The sequence below is a fragment of the Ostrea edulis genome, chromosome 8, assembly GCF_947568905.1.
Source record: "Ostrea edulis chromosome 8, xbOstEdul1.1, whole genome shotgun sequence".
NCBI classification, from domain to species: Eukaryota; Metazoa; Mollusca; class Bivalvia; order Ostreida; family Ostreidae; genus Ostrea; species Ostrea edulis.
Genome location: NC_079171.1, coordinates 16,454,203 through 16,476,825, shown reverse-complemented (window position 1 = coordinate 16,476,825; position 22,623 = coordinate 16,454,203). Strand labels below are relative to the sequence as shown.

The following is a 22,623-nucleotide window of genomic DNA, read 5'->3' as shown; positions in this document are numbered from 1 at the left end:
GGGGGAGTTCCACCCTCAAAATTTCAATTATTTTTACCTTTTTTCAACCCCCGGACCCACCACTGACTGTGTTGTGATCTGATAAATGCACTTGGTGTTTGAAGCCAATCACATCATGCGCTAACAAGTTACGGAAATAGCGGAGTTGTTATGATTGGTTTGAGGCTAGTTTTTTATAATAATTTTTGTGACATCATAATGGAAAGACGCAAAAAGTCAATGTCAAAATTTTGTACCCTATTTCATGTAAGCAAACGGGAAACTCTGTAACAAAATAAGACTTAAGCTAATGAATGGCATTAGAATGGGAATAACTATCTTCTCCTTTGTTATTTGTGAGTGCTGACTTACAGTCCTTAACATCCAGTTTACCGGCTCCCCTAACGTGTTGTCAGTGAAACTCATTTTGTGACTATTAAAATCAGCATCAACGGTCACAAATAAAAAAAATGAGAAGATAGTTGTTCCCTAGTAAACAACTGATATTCAAAATATGAACATGATCATAATAAGCTGCCTTAGGTTAACTCTACCCTCTGATGAAGATAATGAAGGTGATAAATCTCATTACACCTACATAATACAAAACAAGAAATGTTTGTAAAACATAAATGCCCCCATGGTGCAAAATTGAAAAGGGTTATACACATGCATCATTTAACTAACAGTAGTGCCAAACTAATTCAAGATATTGTGCAGACAATATCTTCCTATGTCCAGAGTGGATTGAACCTAAAAATCAATAGGGGTCATCTACTCCTTATGCTGTACCAGTACACCAAGTTTGGTGTCAATCAAGCAAATGATTCTTAAAATATAGGAGATAATATATTACTATGTCTAGTTTAACCTTTGACCATATGAAACCCAAATTTTATAAGGGTCATCTACTCCTTATAATGTATCAGTCTACCAAGTTTGATGTCTGTCAAGCAAAGGCTTCTCAAGATATTGAATGGACAGTATATTCCTATGTCCAGTTTGATCCTTGACCTTTGAGCATGTGACCCCAAAATCAATAGAAGTCATCTACTCCTTAAGATGTACCAGTGTACCAAGTTTGATGTCTGTCAAGCAAAGGGTTCTCAAGATATTGTGCAGACATTATTTTACTATGTCCAGTTAGACCCTTAACCTTTGACCATGTGACCTCAAAATCAAAAGGAGTCATCTACTCCTGAAGATGTACCAGTGTACCATGTTTGATGTCTGTCAAGCAAAGAGTTCTCAAGATATTGAGTGGACAGTATCTTCCTATGTCCAGTTTGACCCTTGACCTCAAAATCAATAGCGGTCATCTACTCCTTACGATGTACCAGGGTACAAAGTTTGATGTCTGTCGAGCAAAGGGTTCTCTAAACATTGAGTGGTCAGTAGATTCCTATGTCCAGTTTCACCTTTGATCATGTGACCTAAAAACACAATTTTCAGCATTTCGACAGCAGTGAGTGCGAACTATTTAATTTTGTTTACGTTAGGAAATTTTGTCAGTTTTTGTTGCACAATATACCCAACGTATTCAAGTTTTCAGTGTATATAGTGAAAATCTCCAGACTGTTGCTGTGTAATTAATGGGGACCAGCTGTGTGTGTATTGTATGGTTCAAGCAGGTGCTTGCAACATGTATATTAATATGGCGTTCTATGGTATTTGGTGGACAGTGTTGGAGAACGACCTATAGAAATACCAGTAATACATTGACGGATACAGAAACGTTGAATGAATGATGCACAAAGTGTAGCGACGTGTATGAAGACAGCCAACGACTGTGTTGTGTAAAGTGTAGCGACGTGTATGAAGACCGCCAACGACTGTGTAAAGTGTAGCGACGTGTATGAAGACCGCCAACGACTGTGTAAAGTGTAGCGACGTGTCTGAAGACAGCCAACAACTGTGTTGTGTAAAGTGTAGCGACGTGTCTGAAGACAGCCAACGACTGTGTTGTGTAAAGTGTAGCGATGTGTCTGAAGACAGCCAACGACTGTGTAGTGTAAAGTGTAGCGACGTGTATGAAGACAGCCAATGACTGTTGTGTACAGTGTAGCGACGTGTATGAAGACAGCCAACGACTGTGTTGTGTAAAGTGTAGCGACGTGTATGAAGACAGCCAACGACTGTTGTGTAAAGTGTGGTAACTCTTTGGTCAACACATTTTGTTTCGCCATCCTGTGTAACCCATTTCAAATTCTCGAGACCAGTTTGCTGGTTTCCTTACAAGGCAACATAACTAAACATTTAGCTTTGGTCAGGTACACATGTAATCATCTGTAAATTCATATATACATGTATATATATATATATATCTTTGGATTTGTTATATTTTTTTGTTTGTTATTTGTATGAGTGTTGTATGTGTGTAGAGGTTACTTGCAAAATTGGTGAGCATGATAATAAAGTTATTTGCACATAGTTACTCTGTCTTTCTTTTAAGAACAGTTTGCAGTGAGGGATTATTTCCATGCCATTATCACAAATTGTGACAAAAGGGTTCTCAAAATATTGAGTGGACAGTAGATTCTTATGTCTAGTTTGACCCTTGACCATGTGACCTTAAAATCAATAGGGATCATCTTCTCCTGAAGATGTACCTGTGTACCAAGTTTGATGTCTGTCAAGCAAAGGGTTCTCGAAACATTGAGTGGTCAGTATATTCTTATGTCCAGTTAGACCTTGTGACCTCCAAATCAATAGGGGTCATCTACTCCTCACAATGTATCAGTGTACCAAGTTTAATGTCTTTCAAGGAAAGGTTTCTCAAGATATTGAGTGGACAGTATTTACCTATGTCCAGAGTAGATTGACCCTTAACCTTTTGACCTGAAAATCAATAGGGGTCCTCTTCTACTTGTATCCAACTCACATATGAAATATAATGATGAAGTGAATGGTTCTCAAGATGTTAAGCGGACAACATGTGGTCTACCAACTGACAGGTGCAAAGCGATATGCCCCTCTTCTTTGAAGGGGGCATAATTAAGAGTTGGGCAGACACAGACTCCTGGAAATACCAGAAGTGGGATTGGGTGCCCAGGAGGAGTACATGTAAGCATTCCCTGTCGACCAGCAACACCCGCCATGAGCCCTGTATCTTGATCTGGTAAACGGAGTAATCCGCAGTCAAAATCAGTGTTTAAACAACAGCCTAACAATTGGTATGAAACTCATCAGACGGCAATTGACAAAATGACGGAATGTATTGGCAAATGTATGTCTGACATATCAAATAAAGTGCACCGCCATGGCACATGATACGCCCGTCACATATTGTTAACAGTATAGATTGTACCCATTAAAACATTTTTTTTTATATCAACTTAATTAAATGTCACAGTGACCTTAAAGTAGGATGCGACACACCTTCTACGTAAGATGCATTAGTTGACCAATTTTGGTGATTCTAGGTCTAATAGTTTTCAAGTTATGAGCCAGACAAGTTTTTGCCATATATGGCCATATCTTCTTAATGAAAAGTCACAGTGACCTGGTTTTAATGTGCGACACACCTTCTACCCAAGATGTATCTACAGACAAAGTTTGATGATTCTAGGCTTTGTAGTATTTAAGTTACGGGTCGGACACGAAAAAGCTAACAGACGGACGGACAGACGGATATCTTCTTAATGAAAAGTCACAGTGACCTGGTTTTAATGTGTGACACACCTTCTACCCAAGATGTATCTACAGAGAAAGTTTGATGATTCTAGGCCTTGTAGTATTTAAGTTACGGGTCAGACACGAAAAAGCTAACAGACGGACAGACAGACAGACAGACGGACAGACGGACGGACATGAACGCCATACCATAATACGTCCCGTCTTAAGACGGGCGTATAAAAATGTGGCGACATACATAAATTTTCTTCTGAAAATCATTAATTACATTGAACTATATTAAGTGGAACTATATACAGTTTTTCTAATTCAAACCCCTAACAGTACAAGTGTGGAATTACCTTAAAAATCAAGAAACAAGCAAAACACACCCACAGTGAAATGTACCGTCACTTTTGCTATTTCCTGGAACCTCATTCTATATGTCGGACGATTGTCCATATATGTGTTTTCTCAATAAATGAATTATCTTGAGAACTTGCATAGGGAAAGGTATTACATGTATACACGGACTGATAAATTCAAAATGGAGACTAAATTTACGATGTAATTTATTCCTCGTTTACATTGGATATAAAAAAACAGTTTATCACATGTGTACTGAGAAATACACTCGTCTGAGTACATACAACTGCTACAGACCATGTAATCGTGTGTAATACGCATAAATCACCAATACATGGGATATACTTCTAACTGGAGAAACTGAAAGATACAAAATAAAATAAATAAATGATATGTTGATTTGCTCAGTAAAAGTTGTGTTCAGTACGAGTCACGTTGTCTAACACTAGAGATGAACATTCGCTAGCAGGCACACTTGGAGTTAGGTGTGTTAGCAGTGGACTGATCTGGAGGCAGCCTGAAGCTGTTTGTTGTATCGTCCGGATTTTGTGAGGATGAGGACTGATCCAGGTCTATGGAATACAATCCACAGTTTGGTGAAGTCTCGTATAACTTAACCAGCTGCTGGGCCACCTGTAGAAAGGCTTCCTCAATTCCTACATCAACAAAAAACAAGATGTGTATGAGACACCCCAGTGGTGGAAATTCTATTCCACATCTTTAATCTACCTCTATATTATAAGGTTGAATTCCTATTATTCACAGGAATTTTTCTGTTCTTCTGCTCAGTTACTGAGTTTGTATATGCCAAGAACATATGGACACAAGTCCAAATCAATTTCATTTTTTTTAAAAATACATGAGGGTATGAACTGTGATGCTTTACGCCAGCATGAAAAGTAGGCTGGCATGAAGCATTGCAGTTCATACCCACATGACGTTTTCAAAACTGAAATTCATTTTTTATATTTACATTTTACTTTAATTTCTGCCAAAATTCCCAACCATTAAAAAAAATGTACCATATATATATATATATCTATATATCTATATATATATATATATCTATATATCTATATATATATATATATATATATATATATATATATCCATACCCACATTGTTAATATTCATGAGGAAATGGCGATCATTTCTATTGGTAAAGATATCAAATACACAGACAGAGCAAGACAGACAGACAATTTCCTATACTCCCCAATTCAACTTCATTTTTGGGGGTATAATTAGGCAAATCATTGCGAGAAATTTCCCTCTGTTCAACGGAAAATCAATGTCAGACAATGACATAAGTAAATGAAATGGTGAATAATACACGCCTCACAATCTTTTCCTCAAGCCATGAGACTTTACATAGGTAGTATCAGCCATCATCAAGCTGTGACATACATATACTTTCTTTTACACTGTATAAATAAATGTTCCTAGCCTAAAATCTGTGACAGGAGGTAGATAGACACACAAAGAGTTCTGTGTGCAAAATATTTCCCCAAAATTGACCCAAGTTCACTATTAAAGTGAAATTCTTTCAAATATCTAGGAAAACTAAATATTGATGGGAAACAAAATCCTTGTAATATGCACATCTTTAAATTCCTTACAATGGCCTTAACTTAACTTGAAAACTGTGAGAGGAGCTAAATGGACAAACGATGTACTCACTTTGCAATATTTGCTCAAATCTGACTAAGTTTAACAACCTGTAGTTTTCTCATAAATTGAAAGAAAATCAAATTCCTTGTCACAAACACATCTTCAATATCCATTCAAACACTCTGTAACTAAGAAGTTCCTCACTTGAAAACTGGCGGAGTAGTTAGACAGACAAATCATATTGTACACTCTATCTAAAACTGGCTACATTCAACAACTTGTAATTTTTATTAAAAAAAAAATAAATTTTTTTTTAAAAAGAACTCAATCTTGAGCACATGCACATCTTCAATACTCATGTAAACACTCTGTAATATAAGGTCCTCACTCAAAAACTGTGGGAGGAGTTAGATAGAAAAACATGTACCCCCCCCCCCCCCCTGATAAAACTTCATATCTCGCTCTCAAACACTATGTCTTTCCATCATATTTCACCTCTTTGGCAGCCTAGTGCATTTTCCATAAATTTTACGTCAAGGTTGTGACATCACAATAAGTCCAAGTCATTGTACTTTCATTGTTCGTAAGGCACAAAATATGTGGGTCTCTGATACACAGTTAAAGGTCAAGTGTAATAAAAATAGATTTGGAAATAAAGTTTATAATTTATTGAAACTCCTTTTGAAAAGCTTATTGATGTGTTTATTCTTTTTTCAATCCAGGTAAATGCGCAAAATACCTATTTAAAAAATCGTTGTTTATAGAAACGAATGAAGGAATTGTCGCCCTTTCTTATTATGTCATTTGAGACAATTGTAGTTGTTTACGCCTGTATATCATCGTTTTAATTTCTGTGAGAAATTGCCAGTTTTAGCAACACCGTGGATAGTGACGGTGAAATACCGTAGATACACTTGAGTTTAGGGATTCAACCTTTATAATGTTTGTACCTGCACCCATTTCGAAACCATCAGATAGTAATATTTATATGATATATACATGTATATGTTCGACAAATATCTCATTGGAATCTCAGTTAGAAATTATTTACCGGGCCAGTCCATAGAAAATTGGGAATGATATTGGAAAAAAATGTTCTATCAAAAGATAACCTTTGTATTTTATACAATCTAGGCTACTCAAAATCAGACTTCATAGATACTCGCCATATACTCAATTGTAGCGATTGTGAGCGTATTTTAGGATCTGATTTTAACTAGATTTACTCTCACGTTTGTATTTTTTATGGGATTTACTAGTATGAGATTGATCAGATTCAGATTCAAATGTGTTTAGCTAGATATATATTTAATTGAAAAATGCCTTTTTGAAAAAAAGAACAAAAGACAAAAGAAAAAAACTTATTGTGCCCAATGTTATTTGTAACCCCCCCCCCTTTTTAAACATCTACATGTAGATACAATATCATAAAATGTAAATTAGTCCTATTAGTATAATGTACATGTAATTTCTTCACAACACATGTCAAATGCGAAATTGAAATATTACGACACAAAGTTAACGAATTGTAGCATTTTCAGGTGTGAAATTTTGCCTTAATGATTCATTGGATTAATTACTTAAAAGCATATTAGGAAAAGGAAAAACTTGTACCTGTTTGCATAATGAACTTGGAAAAAAAGCTTTGGAAATTGGACTGACCTCACAATAAATAAGGTACGTTTATCAAAATGGTTTTTTAAAAAGTGAATTCACTTCCATTTTTACTATATTTTATTTTTTCAAAATATATATAGTGAAGAAATGAAATGACGAGTACGACAATATTCGAAAGATATTTCATTTAATAAATGAAATAAAATCAATTCGAACTAGGTAATGGGTGACATAATTTTTATGTGCAATCACAAACCCAATGAATACAATGCATTCAGTGGTGGATGTAGAGAGGGATGGATTGCATCCCCCTTTTTGGGTTGAGCTTTTTATAATTGAAATACATCTCTCCACTTGTTTTGTAGGATGCCCAGGTAATATCACTTTGCACTATGTTTGGAGTCAAACAGGATGATGTGTCAGGGTTGATGGGAATCTGATCCTCGTTAATTAAAAAGTGTCACTCACTGATCCTTGTGGCTCGTCACAAATCTCAGTGTCTCTTTTCAGTTTCAGTGTCCAAATTCTTCAAAATTTAGGGTCTTTTGGGAAAAGAAACATACTTAATCCCTGTCCCGATTTTACTTTGCAGTTCAAAGCAGCGCATTGTACCATGAATACAGGACTTTTCTATGTAAACACTATAAAAACCTATCAATGCAATCGAAAGTTGTCTCAGATGACGTCATAAGCTACGAGCAATATAACTCACGTCACAACATATTTATCGATCGCTCAGGTAAAAGTTTGATAGCGCCGTGTAATTAACGCCAAGTGATTTTTATCAAAATTGGCATGGAAATTAATCCATAAGTGTATGACAGACATTTTTCTGTATAAAACTCAAGTTTTAGGAAAATCACCGTACTTGACCTTTAAATTGACTGGTTTTGGTTGATACAAAAACAAGCAAGTAAATCAGCATTCTAGGAGAATGGAAATACAAAAACTGGTTATCATATCACTGTATTTTGTTGTCTGTACCCTCTAATGTGTTGACAGTGCGGTGTTCCCATTAGGGCAATCTCAGCTACATATAAATGAGCGGACTCCAATTTCAAATGTATTTTTATAGCCTTACTTTGTTTTGGTATAATAAACAATTTATTGCAGGAATGTTTGGAAGATATGAAGATTTATTCACCCAAGAAAAATTATATTCCACTCGGGCAATATGATTTTCCTTGGGTGAATAAATCCTCATATATTCATCACTATCATGCCATAAATGTATAAAATGTTCCGTTTAAAGACGGGCATAAAAAAAAACTTGTATCTCACCACTAAGATATTTAAATTCAGATTTCAATTTTTTAAAATTTGTCTCCAACTTTGTACCAAAAGAAATCTGCTGAAACCATAAAAATATCTGTGTACCTATGTTTTTGAGTGCTGACGTCTCATGGAACAGAGCTCCAATGGAGTCTGCATATTCTTGAGCTTCTTTGACATTGACTTGTCTACTCTCTTCAAGGTCACTCTTATTTCCCACAAGACACATCACTGAAAAACATAAAACTCTGATCACAGCAACACATAAAACTCTGATCACAGCAAAACATAAAACTCTTATCACAACAAAACATATTAAAAGAATGATCACTGCAAGACATAAAACATTGATAAAGTTATGCTGACACAGCAGTCTGTATAAATATGCAATCAACAAAGATAGTTCAATATGTAATATACAAAAAGCACTTTATCCATAAGTTCATGATTCAGTAACACTATGTACTATCCATAAGTTCATGATTCAGTAACAGACTATGTACTATCCATAAGTTCATGATTCAGTAACAGACTATGTACTATCCATAAGTTCATGATTCAGTAACAGACTATGTACTATCCATAAGTTCATGATTCAGTAACAGACTATGTACTATCCATAAGTTCATGATTCAGTAACAGACTATGTACTATCCATAAGTTCATGATTCAGTAACAGACTATGTACTATCCATAAGTTCATGATTCAGTAACAGACTATGTACTATCCATAAGTTCATGATTCAGTAACAGACTATGCACTATCCATAAGTTCATGATTCAGTAACAGACTATGCACTATCCATAAGTTCATGATTCAGTAACAGACTATGCACTATCCATAAGTTCATGATTCAGTAACAGACTATGTACTATCCATAAGTTCATGATTCAGTAACAGACTATGTACTATCCATAAGTTCATGATTCAGTAACAGACTATGCACTTGTAGGCAGATTATGTATCTGTTTGTTTGTTCTACATCCCTTTGAGAATTTTTCGCTCACACTGAGACATCACCAGCTGCAGGTGAGGTAACACAAACTTAGACCTCTGCTTAGCGCTCAGGGCTGTAACAGTGAGAGTTCTTTAACGTCCAACGCCTGTCACAAGACGGGACATCCATTTTTAAGGTCATACCTAAAAGACCTGAAATTCTCACTTCTGAACGTCGAATGTTTGGTAAAGCAGCAATCACTACTTATATTTACATCAAAGGTTTGACCCGGCCATGGCACAAGCAGAACTCAAACTCTTGGCCTCCTGGTTAAAAAGCGAACGCTCTACCACTTAGCTACTGTGACTGTGTATTTTTAGACGAACATGTGAATGTAGACATATGATTATCTGCCTACAGAAAATATACTTCAATGTCTACAGAACATGTGCTTTTAGGCAGACTATGTATCCATAAACATAGACTATGTATCTGTATAGACAGTCTATGTATCTGTACACACAGATTATGTATCTGTAGACAGAATATGTATCAGTAGACAGACTATGTATCTGTAGACAAAGACTATGTATCTGTAGACAGACTATGTATCTGTAGACAGACTATGTATCAGTAGACAGACTTTGTATCTGTAGACAAAGACTATGTATCTGTAGACAGACTATGTATCAGTAGACAGACTATGTATCTGTAGACAGACTATGTATCTGTAGACAGACTATGTATCTGTAGACACATATTGTAGACACAGACTATGTATCTGTATAGACAGTATATGTATCTGTAGACACAGACTATGTATCTGTATAGACAGTATATGTATCTGTAGACACAGACTATGTATCTGTATAGACAGTATATGTATCTGTAGACAAAGACTATGTATCTGTAGACAAAGACTATGTATCAGTAGACAGACTTTGTATCTGTAGACACAGACTATGTATCTGTAGACAGACTATGTATCTGTACACACAGATTATGTATCTGTAGACAAACTATGTATCTGTAGACAGACTATGAACCTGTAGACACAGACTATGACCTGTGACACCTGTAGACACAGACCATGTATTTGTACACACAGACTATGAACCTGTAGACACAGACTATGAACCTGTAGACAGACTATGAACCTATAGACACAGACTATGAACCTGTAGACAGACTATGAACCTATAGACAGACCATGAACCTGTAGACACAGACTATGAACCTGTGTCACCTGTAGACACAGTCTATGAACCTGTAGACAGACTATGAACCTGTAGACAGACTATGAACCTGTAGACACAGACAATTAACCACATTTACTTCACTATGATCATCCTTTCAGGACTTTATGTGTAACATGGATTCCTTACCTATTGGTGTATCAACATTCTTTTTCAATTCTGAAAATACAGATGTAATCACATTTATCATATACTAAGTAAAACATAGGTAGTTTTTTCACATGTTGTGATATCAATAGAATCACAGGATCCAGACTACAGAGAAAAAATGCAAACTTGCATTCCTAATACACCACGGAATCACGAAACTTATAATTCTACAGTTAATGTATTCATTAGGGATGACTCTGTGTAAATATCAAATCTAATAATTCTACAGTATTCATTAGGGATGACTCTGTGTAAATATCAAATCTAATAATTCTACAGTATTCATTAGGGATGACTCGTGTAAATATCAAATCTAATAATTCTACAGTATTCATTAGGGATGACTCTGTGTAAATATGAATTCTAATAATTCTACAGTATTCATTAGGGAGGGAGGGGCAATAATTGGCTGGGTGTCTGGGGGTTGTATTGCAGTCCCAGTGGGCTCAGGGCATAGTCCTGGTGGGGGCCTGCCCTAAAACTACTGTGATCTGACAATACAAGAAGTATGGGGAGGGAGGAAGTGAGCCTGGCATGCTGGCACTTGATCAGAAACTGCTTCTGATGGTAGATCTTGTAGAATTGTTTTGCTTCCTGCTGCTGGTGGACTTGTAACACAATCCATTGTCATGTCAAATAGGGAGACCTCACTCATTTTCTTTAACAAGAGGCCCAAAGGCCTTATTGTTCACCTGAGTACTAGTGAAAAAGTATCACTACTCCCAAGGGCTATGAAATCTACAAAACAAATTCCTCTTCTGAATATATCTAAGCTAAATTCTAAGTTCAGCAACAGTATAAAACAAGATGTGTTCTTAAAACTTCAATGTCCTTAAAAGTTCATACATTGATAAAAGGCTTTAAATAATATAATAGCTGCATTAACATTAAAAGATATAACTAATTTGGACCCATCCTAGAGTCAAAAACCTGGGTTGTGAAATACACCATTTTTGTACATCCTTTTCTGCTATTATCCTAAGTATGCATTTAGATTTTACACAGTATCAGCAAACATACACATAAATACTATATACCAAGTTTGGCCCCACCCTTGGGTCAGAATCCCTACCCTGTGTCTCATCATATAAGAAGATGTTATTTTAGTGTTTTACCCATAAACACTATATAGTATGTTTGGCCCTGCCCTGGGGTCAGAACCGCTACCCTGGGGATTATCAAATTTACAATTTTGGTAGAGACTTTTCTGCTCTACATCACTATGCATTAAGTTTTTCTTAAACATGTGCGGTTGTAGAGAAGAAGATTTTAGAAAATTGGTAAATTTTGGAAAGTTTTTGACCCAACCTAAGGCCCCAGTTGTGCAGGAATCCTGAAATTTACAGTTTATGTCCCCCTACTAGTTATCAAGAAAAAGTTAAAAATTTCTATTGTTCAAACATTTAATAACTGACCATTTTGGCCCTACTCTGATACCAAAACACCTACTCCTGGATTCATCAAATTTACAATTTAATTTTATGCTCTTTCTAAATATCCTTTTAGTTTCAATTTCGTATCAATAGCACTAAAGAAGATGTTTTTAAGTGTTTTAACCATAAACACTATATACCAAGTTTGGCCCCACCTTGGGGTCAGAACCCCTACCCCGTCATGAAATTTACAATTTTGGTAGAAGCTTCCTTGCTCATCATTACTATATACTAACTTTCTCTGCTAGATGCCCAGGAGTAAAGAAGAAGATTTTTAAAGAAATACATCAATTTTACAGTTTTTACCCCAAAATTAAGGCCCCATAAGGTGGAAGGTCACGAAATTTACAATTTACCTTCACCTACAGATGCTACAAACCAAATTTGGTCAAGATTGGCTCAGTAGTTTCTGAGAAGAAGTTGTTAATGGACGACGCACGCAGACCAATAGCAATAGGTCACCTGAGTGACTCAGGGGACCTAAAAATGTTCTTAGGATCACAAGACATAATTAGATACCAGATCATTTTAGAATTTCATTGACTTTTACTACAGATATGAAGGATGATCTGACATACCGCTGACCCAGTCTTTGATATCGTAAAAGCTGTCCTCAGACGTAATATCATAAATCAACATGGCTGCATTGGCCTTCCTGTAGTACATGGGAGCCTATGGTACAAAGAAAAGAGAAATCGTCACTTATAATCCATATACATGATAATTAATAATTAACATAACTACTAACATGCCTGGGTCAATATCTATTCTACCCTTTTATAACAGGATAGCGGAATTTTTTCAACCTTTTGCTCATTTTGGGAAAATAGCCTATTTTTCTATGTTATTATCTACATATGCTACGGTAACCATTGTCCTGTACAGTCTTATTTAGTGTTACTATATATGTATATACAAGTTATATCTGTCCAATCTTATTTAGTGTTACTATATACGTATATACAAGTTATATCTGTACAGTCTTATTTAGTGTTACTATATACGTATATACAAGTTATATCTGTCCAGTCTTATTTAGTGTTACTATATATATATATATATATATATGTATATAAAAGTTATATCTGTCCAGTCTTATTTAGTGTTACTATTATATATTATAGGATTAAACATTCTTTTTGAAGAATTTATTAATGAGTAAGCTCCGGACATTTTACTCACAAACTGAATAAAAGTGCAAAGCACTTTTATGTGGGAGTAAAGTGTCCGGAGTTTACACGTCGATAAATTCTTCAAAAAGAATGTTTGATTCTTATAATTCCAATTCATTCACTTTATTTACAATTGCAAAAATTTGAATAGTTTCCCCGCACTATGTTATTTGTTTTCAGGCGTGTATGAATGCATCGCGTTTTCGGATTTATTGTTGTATAAACTCTTGTTCAGTTTTATTTTTGTCCAATCAAAACAATTGTAATAAATAACATTGGAATTATATACATATATACAAGTTATATCTGTACAGTCTTATTTAGTGTTACTATATACGTATATACAAGTTATATCTGTCCAGTCTTATTTAGTGTTACTATATACGTATATACAAGTTATATCTGTCCAGTCTTATTTAGTGTTACTATATATATATATATACGTATATACAAGTTATATCTGTACAGTCTTATTTAATGTTACTATATACATATATACAAGTTATATCTGTCCAGTCTTATTTAGTGTTACTATATACGTATATACAAGTTGTATCTGTACAGTCTTATTTAGTGTTACTATATACAAGTTATATCTGTCCAGTCTTATTTAGTGTTACTATATACGTATATACAATTTATATCTGTCCAGTCTTATTTAGTGTTACTATATACATATATACAAGTTATATCTGTCCAGTCTTATTTAGTGTTACTACATACGTATATACAAGTTATATCTGTACAGTCTTATTTAGTGTTACTATATACAAGTTATATCTGTACAGTCTTATTTAGTGTTACTATATACAAGTTATATCTGTACAGTCTTATTTAGTGTTACTATATACGTATATACAAGTTATATCTGTACAATCTTATTTAGTGTTACTATATACGTATATACAAGTTATATCTGTACAGTCTTATTTAGTGTTACTATATACGTATATACAAGTTATATCTGTACAGTCTTATTTAGTGTTACTACATACGTATATACAAGTTATATCTGTACAGTCTTATTTAGTGTTACTATATACGTATATACAAGTTATATCTGTACAGTTTTATTTAGTGTTACTATATACGTATATACAAGTTATATCTGTACAGTCTTATTTAGTGTTACTATATACGTATATACAAGTTATATCTGTCCAGTCTTATTTAGTGTTACTATATACAAGTTATATCTGTACAGTTTTATTTAGTGTTACTATATACGTATATACAAGTTATATCTGTACAGTCTTATTTAGTGTTACTATATACAAGTTATATCTGTCCAGTCTTATTTAGTGTTACTATATACGTATATACAAGTTATATCTGTACAGTCTTATTTAGTGTTACTATATACGTATATACAAGTTATATCTGTACAGTCTTATTTAGTGTTACTATATACGTATATACAAGTTATATCTGTCCAGTTTTATTTAGTGTTACTATATACGTATATACAAGTTATATCTGTCCAGTCTTATTTAGTGTTACTATATATGTATATACAAGTTATATCTGTCCAGTCTTATTTAGTGTTACTTATATATACGTATATACAAGTTATATCTGTACAGTCTTATTTAGTGTTACTATATCTACTGTAAAAGTGGTTATTTACACATGAGTAAAATTTACACTAATTATGCGTTCACGTAAGAAGCGCGTAAATTTTCCCCAAGCGTATAGTTATAAATATTTGATATACATGTAATATATATTATATTCAATTATCACGTATTTTCCCCCTTGCGTAATATTGGACATGGAAAAACCGCGTACTTAACCCCCAGCATAAATAACCACTAGCTGTTACAGTACATTGTACGATCCTTGACCTGTCCAGTCTTATTTAGTTAATAGTGTTACTATATATTAATTTATATAAGTACTATCTGTCCAGTCTTATTTAGTGTTACTATATATATACAAGTACATTTGTACTATCTGTCCAGTCTTATTTAGTGTTACTACAGTGTATATTTATATAAGTACTATCTGTCCAGTCTTATTTAGTGTTACTATATATACATTTACTAACCATTGATCTAAATCTCTCTTGTCCAGCAGTATCCCATACTTGCAATTTCATCCTGTAGTTGTTCAGTGTTCTGAAAGAAATGGAAAATGGTTTTTCATTGATATATAAGCATCTTTTGGGCATATTATTTCGTCCTTCAGCTAGTGGTGAATGCATGGTGTAGATTTACATACAAGAAAAGCATGGGCCTTAATTAATACACATGTTCACCCGAGTATCACACAATAAATAAAGTGCACCGCCACGGCACATGATACGCCCGTCACATATTGTTAACAGTATAGATTGTACCCATTAAAACATTTTTTTTTATATCACCTTAATTAAATGTCACAGTGACCTTAAAGTAGGATGCGACACACCTTCTACCTAAGATGCATTAGTTGACCAATTTTGGTGAATCTAGGTCTAATAGTTTTCAAGTTATGAGCCGGACAAGTTTTTGCCATATATGGCCATATCTTCTGAATGAAAAGTCACAGTGACCTGGTTTTAATGTGCGACACACCTTCTACCCAAGATGTATCTACAGACAAAGTTTGATGATTCTAGGCCTTGTAGTATTTAAGTTACGGCTCGGACACGAAAAAGCTAACAGACGGACGGACAGACGGACGGACATGAACGCCATACCATAATACGTCCCTTCTTAAGACGGGTGTATAAAAATCTTAAATTCCCAGTGTTACATATTGATGGTGCATTGTCTCTTTCAAACCCCATAAAAAGGCTGACATTGCAAACCCAATGAACAGGTAGACATTGCAAACCACATTGCAGAATAGAATGAAAACAACCGGTAGTCTGTGACATGATGGACAAGATGTTGCTGTTTATGTGATAAAATTCGATGATCATTAATTTTAGTCTGTACAGATATAATTTCTATCTTGTGGTTTTTTACCAGTAACCTAAATTTTGGCCACATGATCTGTGTTTACTTTCATGACAGGCTGTATCATCATAAGTAACACTTACGCAAAAAGTGAATATATAGCTAATAAATAGTCTATTATAAAATCTGCGTAAAATCTAGAGAATTTTAGCGTTCAATATCCTGAGAATTTATTGAATGCTAACTTTGCATTGCGTAAATTGTGTGCACCCGAAACATTCCGAGTATGAACGTTCAATATTGACCTTACCGTAATGACATAAACAAGCCAAATGATGGGTTTAATATTGAACAGTTAAGAAATGCATGCTGATATTGCACACTTTCACCTTAGATGCCAATATTGATAAATTCTCGTCTATTTGGAGTATTTTGAGTGAAAAGGGATATACATGTAATTTAACAACTAAATACTTTAGCTATATAATAAAAGGGTTATTGAAGTTATATTGGTGAATATTGGCACTCGTTGGCTGTCAAAATGCACTCGCAAGCTTGTGCATTTTCACAGCCAACTCAAACCAATATTCACCAATATAAGTTCAATAACCCTATATTATTATGAAGTTATGACCCAGAAAAAGTTTTTTACTTTTTTGACCAGTCATTGTGTCCTTGGCTTATGACCTTGGTTTAAATTCAAAATGCAAGAAGTTAAAGGAGCTCTCATAAAAAAAAGACTAAAAGAGTATCCATAGCTTGGACCGCTTTACCAGAGAATGCACAAAACTGCAGTATAAAGCGCTGTGCAAATAAAATAAAATATACTTTCAAATATCATACTTCATTTGGACCTAATTCAGAATTGATCTGCCACGATTTGTTAATGCAAAACTCTAAGACTTGTCAGCTTATACTTCTTTGCAAATGACAATGGAAAACTTTCATTAAAATTTCATTTCGGGGTGCTTGTATATCTTATTTTTCTTCCTGTTACATTGCTAAAACCACCTACATGACATACATGATTTTAAATCTTGATTAACATGCTGACGGTGCTACCGTTTGAGCAATCACAGCTACATAACCACAAAGTTTTAAAAAAAAATATCTTCCTATATGTAAACAAACTAAATTGTTATTATTATGATATAAGTCTTATAAATAAGTGCTAAATATAATGTAAAATTACTCTAAATTGCTGTATAGGATTATATATAATAAAAACATGTACAGGTAAATGACATAAATTTAAGAGTGTATAAAACATATCAATTAATACCTATGAATTAAAAAACAATTAAAATTTCAAGTTAAAAAATGTGAGCATATAAAAATTTGAAGATTTGCATTCAACATATTTGAGCCCTCCCACCTTCCCCTGTTCTTGCAAGGATACATTGAGATTTATTCATAAGCCTAGAATTAATGCCATTAATGAATTTTCAGTCGTGAATAGTTAAGTGGCATTGTTGGTTATCGGGGGGGGGGGGGGGGTCATCATGGTTTGCATTACTGGACGTACCATGGAATTCAAATTGGTAAACAGATTTAAGCAGTTTTTATTTTGATGCGAAATAAACAAAGATTTTTTGTTGCAATAAAAGAACTCCTGTTGGATCCGCCATTGTCACAATCCTATTATGACGTAGGTCAAAACATAGACATGACATCACACATTGTTTTATTCTGCCTTTCATCAACATTGCACTAGTAGTGTTAAGCATTAGGCCTAATGGCGCACTGTATTTTGGAGCTAGGAGAACACATGATCAGGATAATAATCCATGTAAGTTCACAATCATAGTCCTAGGTGTGACTTTGCAAGATCTCCACCATTTGACAAGGGTCTTCTGGGATTGCTGTCAAATTTTTTTCTTTCTAAAGATTCAGATTTAGCTCAGATTCTTCAGTCCTTAGAGCACACAGTACGAGCCAGCCCTCTGTGCAGGCTCGCTATTATTAAAATAGCACATTTTACAAAGAGATGCCAAAATTCTCACAATATCCAGGTTCAGATTTCTTGAAAAAAATTCAAAATTAAGTTTGAGTTTCCTTTTCTTTCAGCAGTCAAATTAAAATCTCAGACTTAAGTCCAAGTTTTGATTTAAGATTATTTCTAAAAATTCAGGCCAGGAGCATGTTCAAGATCGTAGCGGCTAGTCTAGGGGCTAGGTATGGTGGCTGATTTGTGTCATTTTACAATGTGTTGTATTTTTATTATTTTGAAGTAGAAAGTAACTAATATCATAACTTTGTCGTCTTTTTGTTATTTCGGGACAAAAAGTCTCTAAATATCGTTTTGTTGTCTTTTTGCCGTGAAATAACAAAAAGACGATAAAGTGTAACATGGCACAATTCAGTCACCATACCTAGCCCCTAGGCTAGTCACTACAATCTTAAGTGCTGCCCAGGTCTCATGAAATTTTGAATGTGTGAAGTGAAAATTAAAACCAAGACAGAATAGACATTTACAATCAATACACAATGCCTGGTAATATGTTGCTAAATGTGAGATTCTAATTATATACAACAGTACTATATATGTAATTGGTGCAAACAGCTCGTCAAACTGGGCCAGTTATATAGATTTTTTATGAATTAAGAAATGAATCTTATAATTTTTTTTCTTGATGGCGGTATTATAGGGAAAATTGGACAGAAAACTTCATCAATGCGTGTGCATATTGATGAAAAAGTTATCTGTTCAATTTTCCCTATGATACCACCATCAAGAAAAAAAATTATAAGATTCATTTCTTATCATTTAAATATTTTAAAACATTGAGTTTAAATAACAAAACATGATTTTGTTTTCAAATTCATACTACATATCAATACACAACACAAAGTCAAAATCGGGTTTTCTTTTATGCAAAAATCAAACAAATTTTTCAGCCAATTGAAATCGCCGTAATTTCATCAAGGCAATAAATATTATTAAATGATATTGTAATTTAGGACAAAATCTACATATAGCCTATATTGTACGAGAATTATATCAAAAGAATTGAAGAGATAATATACATACTGATATAAAATACTCACAGTTTGTAAGTAAAAAAAGAAGCTCCGATAGTAGGACTGACAGCCTTGCTGAACATTCCTCCAACATAACGAATGACGACACTAGTCTTACCCACAGCTACAATATCAACAACATGTCAGTCTTTCAACTGATAATAACTATGATGATTCAGACAATAATAACTATGATGATTTTGCCCCACCCTGGAACAAAAACCCCTACCCAGGGATTATGAAATTTACAATTTGGTAAAGGGCTACCTGTTCCTTCTAAATATCTATTTAATTTCAATTTCGTATCAATAGCATTAAAGATTTTTTTTAAATGTTTCACACATAAATGCCATATATGCCAAGTCTGACCCCCATCATAGGGACACAATCTATCTCTAGGGATCGTGAAATTTACAATTTCGGTAGAGGCCTTTCTGCTTTACATGAATATGCATTTAGTTTTTCTTGCATATGCGAAGTTGTAGAGAAGAAAATATTGAACATTGGTCAATTTTTGTCTCACCCTAAAGGCCCTATAGAGCTGCAAAAGTCCTGAAAATTACAATTTACATTCCCCTTGTCCCAAAGATGCTTCATACCAAATTTGAAGAGAAATCGAATGGTAGTTATCAAGAAAATGTTAAAAATTATTTCTTTCAATTGTTAACAGATGATCGACACAGTCCAATAGTAATAAGTCACTTTAGTACCTCGGGTGACCTAAAAAACCAATCAGTGATTCATCAGTTATGAATTTCCATAACTGACCATTAGAAACAATGCACTTTATTAATTATATATGTAAAATCTAAAATTTAACCGATTTGGCTATTTAAATAGAAATTTAAAAACCTTAACTTGAAATCAAAGGAAAAGCTTGAATTAATAAATACTACAATGATATCCAATTCAGAATAGAAGGATTCTGTATCACACATATCTAAATATATCCTCTGCATGTCTCCAAGTTATACAACAGTACTCCATAAATAATTTCACAAAATTCATAGTTCACATAATTTGTTACATTTAGAATTCATGCCAATATTGTGTGCTTTATCATAACTTAATATCATAACTATGATAAAATCTGCATGCATCACTGATTATTTTAATTAATGTTTTCCAGTCAGCGGGTCAATTCCTGGGTTTATCCAACAGGACTGTGCAACATCCTAGATTTTTTATATAAAAATTTCCTTGATCTTGGGAAACTGTATCCATCATTATATAACATATATTATTCCTCATTTTCTCACTGTGAATATTTAAAACAGCTTGACATTGTTCGTGTAGTTTTTCTGGATAAAGAAATTTAAATTACACATTGAGATATTCTTGAAATTCGGAAGTTCGTCCGTAATCAATGATATATTTGGCGAGAACTAGTCTCAGTACTAATTAACATTTAAATAAAATAGAAGAAGGTAAACTGACATTTGAATGTTGGTAAACAGACTGAGCCAAAAATATTATCAATTAAAGGAAACGTTAGAATATACAGCAACCTTGAGAGCCTAGAACGACAACTTTCGCCTCTATGGATTTCATTTTTTTTCCTGTTTCACTTCATCCTTTTAAGTCTCCTTAAACTATAAAATATACTCCAAAGACTACAGCAACAGGAAAACGTTACTACGTTCAAACTGTCATTATGATAACGGAACTGAAAGTTCATCCACCATTTTGCGATCACGTGACTTTTAATGGATAATTCTAAATGCCGGAATGATAATGAATACGTATTCATTTGGCTTAGTGAGATGATTTAAGTAAGTTCGCAAACATAATCAATTATTAAAAATCTCCTTACGACATTTATCATTTAATTTCGATGAAATAACCCAATGGCTATAAATTCTGATTATGATTTTCCAATACTTTTACGACATTTCATATTGTGTTTTCTCCGGAATGATAATCCAAATTTCAATATAAATAAAACATATGGCAAGGAGATTCAAATAGATTCTAATTAGAAAAAAGTATATACATTTTTAAAAATTGAAATAAAGTGTCCAAAATTTAGAATAGTTGCGATTTTTCAGATTTGAATGAAATGTTGTTAATTGTTTTTAAAAATAGAAATGCATTGAAATTATTTATTTAGTGTACATTTCTAAAATTATCATAATTATCACAGAATCTACTACATCTGCTTCATATTTCGATATTTTATTGAACATACATGTTAACGGCAAAATAACAACACCTGCATACGTTTATGTTTCTCAATTGATTCGATATGTGAGAGCATGTTCTGCGTATAATAAATTTTAAAATCTAGGATTGATTGATTGAATATTGTTTAACGTCCCTCTCGAGAATATTTCACTCATATGTCACCACTACCGGTGAAGAGCTGCAAAATTTAAGCCTATGCTCGGCGCTTATGGCCTTTGAGCAGGAATCGAGGGATCTTTATCGTGCCACACCTGCTGTGACACGGACTTCGATTTTTGCGGTCTCATCCGAATGACCGCCCCATTTAGTCGCCTTCTACGACAAGCAAAGGGTACTGGGGACCTATTATAACCTGGATCCCAACGGGATTAAAATCTAGGAAGGCTACTATATATAACAAATAAGTTGATGGTTACAGGGATTTCAATAGTCTCGTTAAAGGTCAACATTTTACAAATTATGATGGTTGTTATAATGATCTAATTTGAAAATACAACCTGTCATTAGGTGGTTAAATATACATACACAGTCTGACGTGTTTCATAGCAATTGTTAGTCCGTTCTATACATACTGATTTTAATTATGGATTACGCCGTTTACCTAATCAATATATATATGGCTCATGCGGCTGTGCATGCTTACTGATCACACTTGTGGTGTTTCCGGGGGTGCATGTTAAATTTGTCTTGTGCTAGATTTTGTATTCTTTTTCGTTCTTGCGATATTGACTACTGTTCGTTATCTTCACCTTTTCAACTAACTGACTTTTACTGAGTATAGAAATATCATCGGCAATTACAACATGTAATAGAATGCCGATCTTTCGTCACCGATATTAATTCCTGAAAAACTGCGATTTTTAACGCGAGATTGCAGATGAAAAAGGAAAACAAGATAGGTGATTGATTGTCGCCCTGGCGTACGCCATTTCAATTTCACTGGGAAAAAAAAGACTAATTCCAAAAATCCAGAGCCAATGCATGCATGTTCATACAAATTGACATTCGTTATGCACATCTACAGATGCTATACTATCATACTAAAAAAGATTTCCTTCTAATGTATCTTTGCATAGTTTGCGAGAACACCCTCGCACAAAAAAGTGCCGCAGAAAAAATATCACTAACAT

General features: G+C 34.0%; 1 protein-coding gene across 1 annotated transcript; it reads right to left on the bottom strand.

Annotated features, from left to right (window-relative positions):
• Positions 1-4,145: 4,145 nt before the first annotated feature.
• On the bottom strand, positions 4,146-21,026 carry LOC125660988 (ras-related protein Rab-31-like). Its single transcript, XM_048892809.2, has 7 exons — positions 20,818-21,026; positions 19,337-19,433; positions 15,454-15,523; positions 12,813-12,906; positions 10,781-10,810; positions 8,563-8,688; positions 4,146-4,613 (listed from the first exon to the last, which is right to left on the bottom strand). The coding sequence occupies exons 1-7, from the start codon at positions 20,858-20,860 to the stop codon at positions 4,420-4,422; spliced, it is 654 nt and encodes a 217-aa protein (XP_048748766.1). The 5' UTR covers positions 20,861-21,026; the 3' UTR covers positions 4,146-4,419.
• Between the last annotated feature and the right edge of the window lie 1,597 nt (positions 21,027-22,623).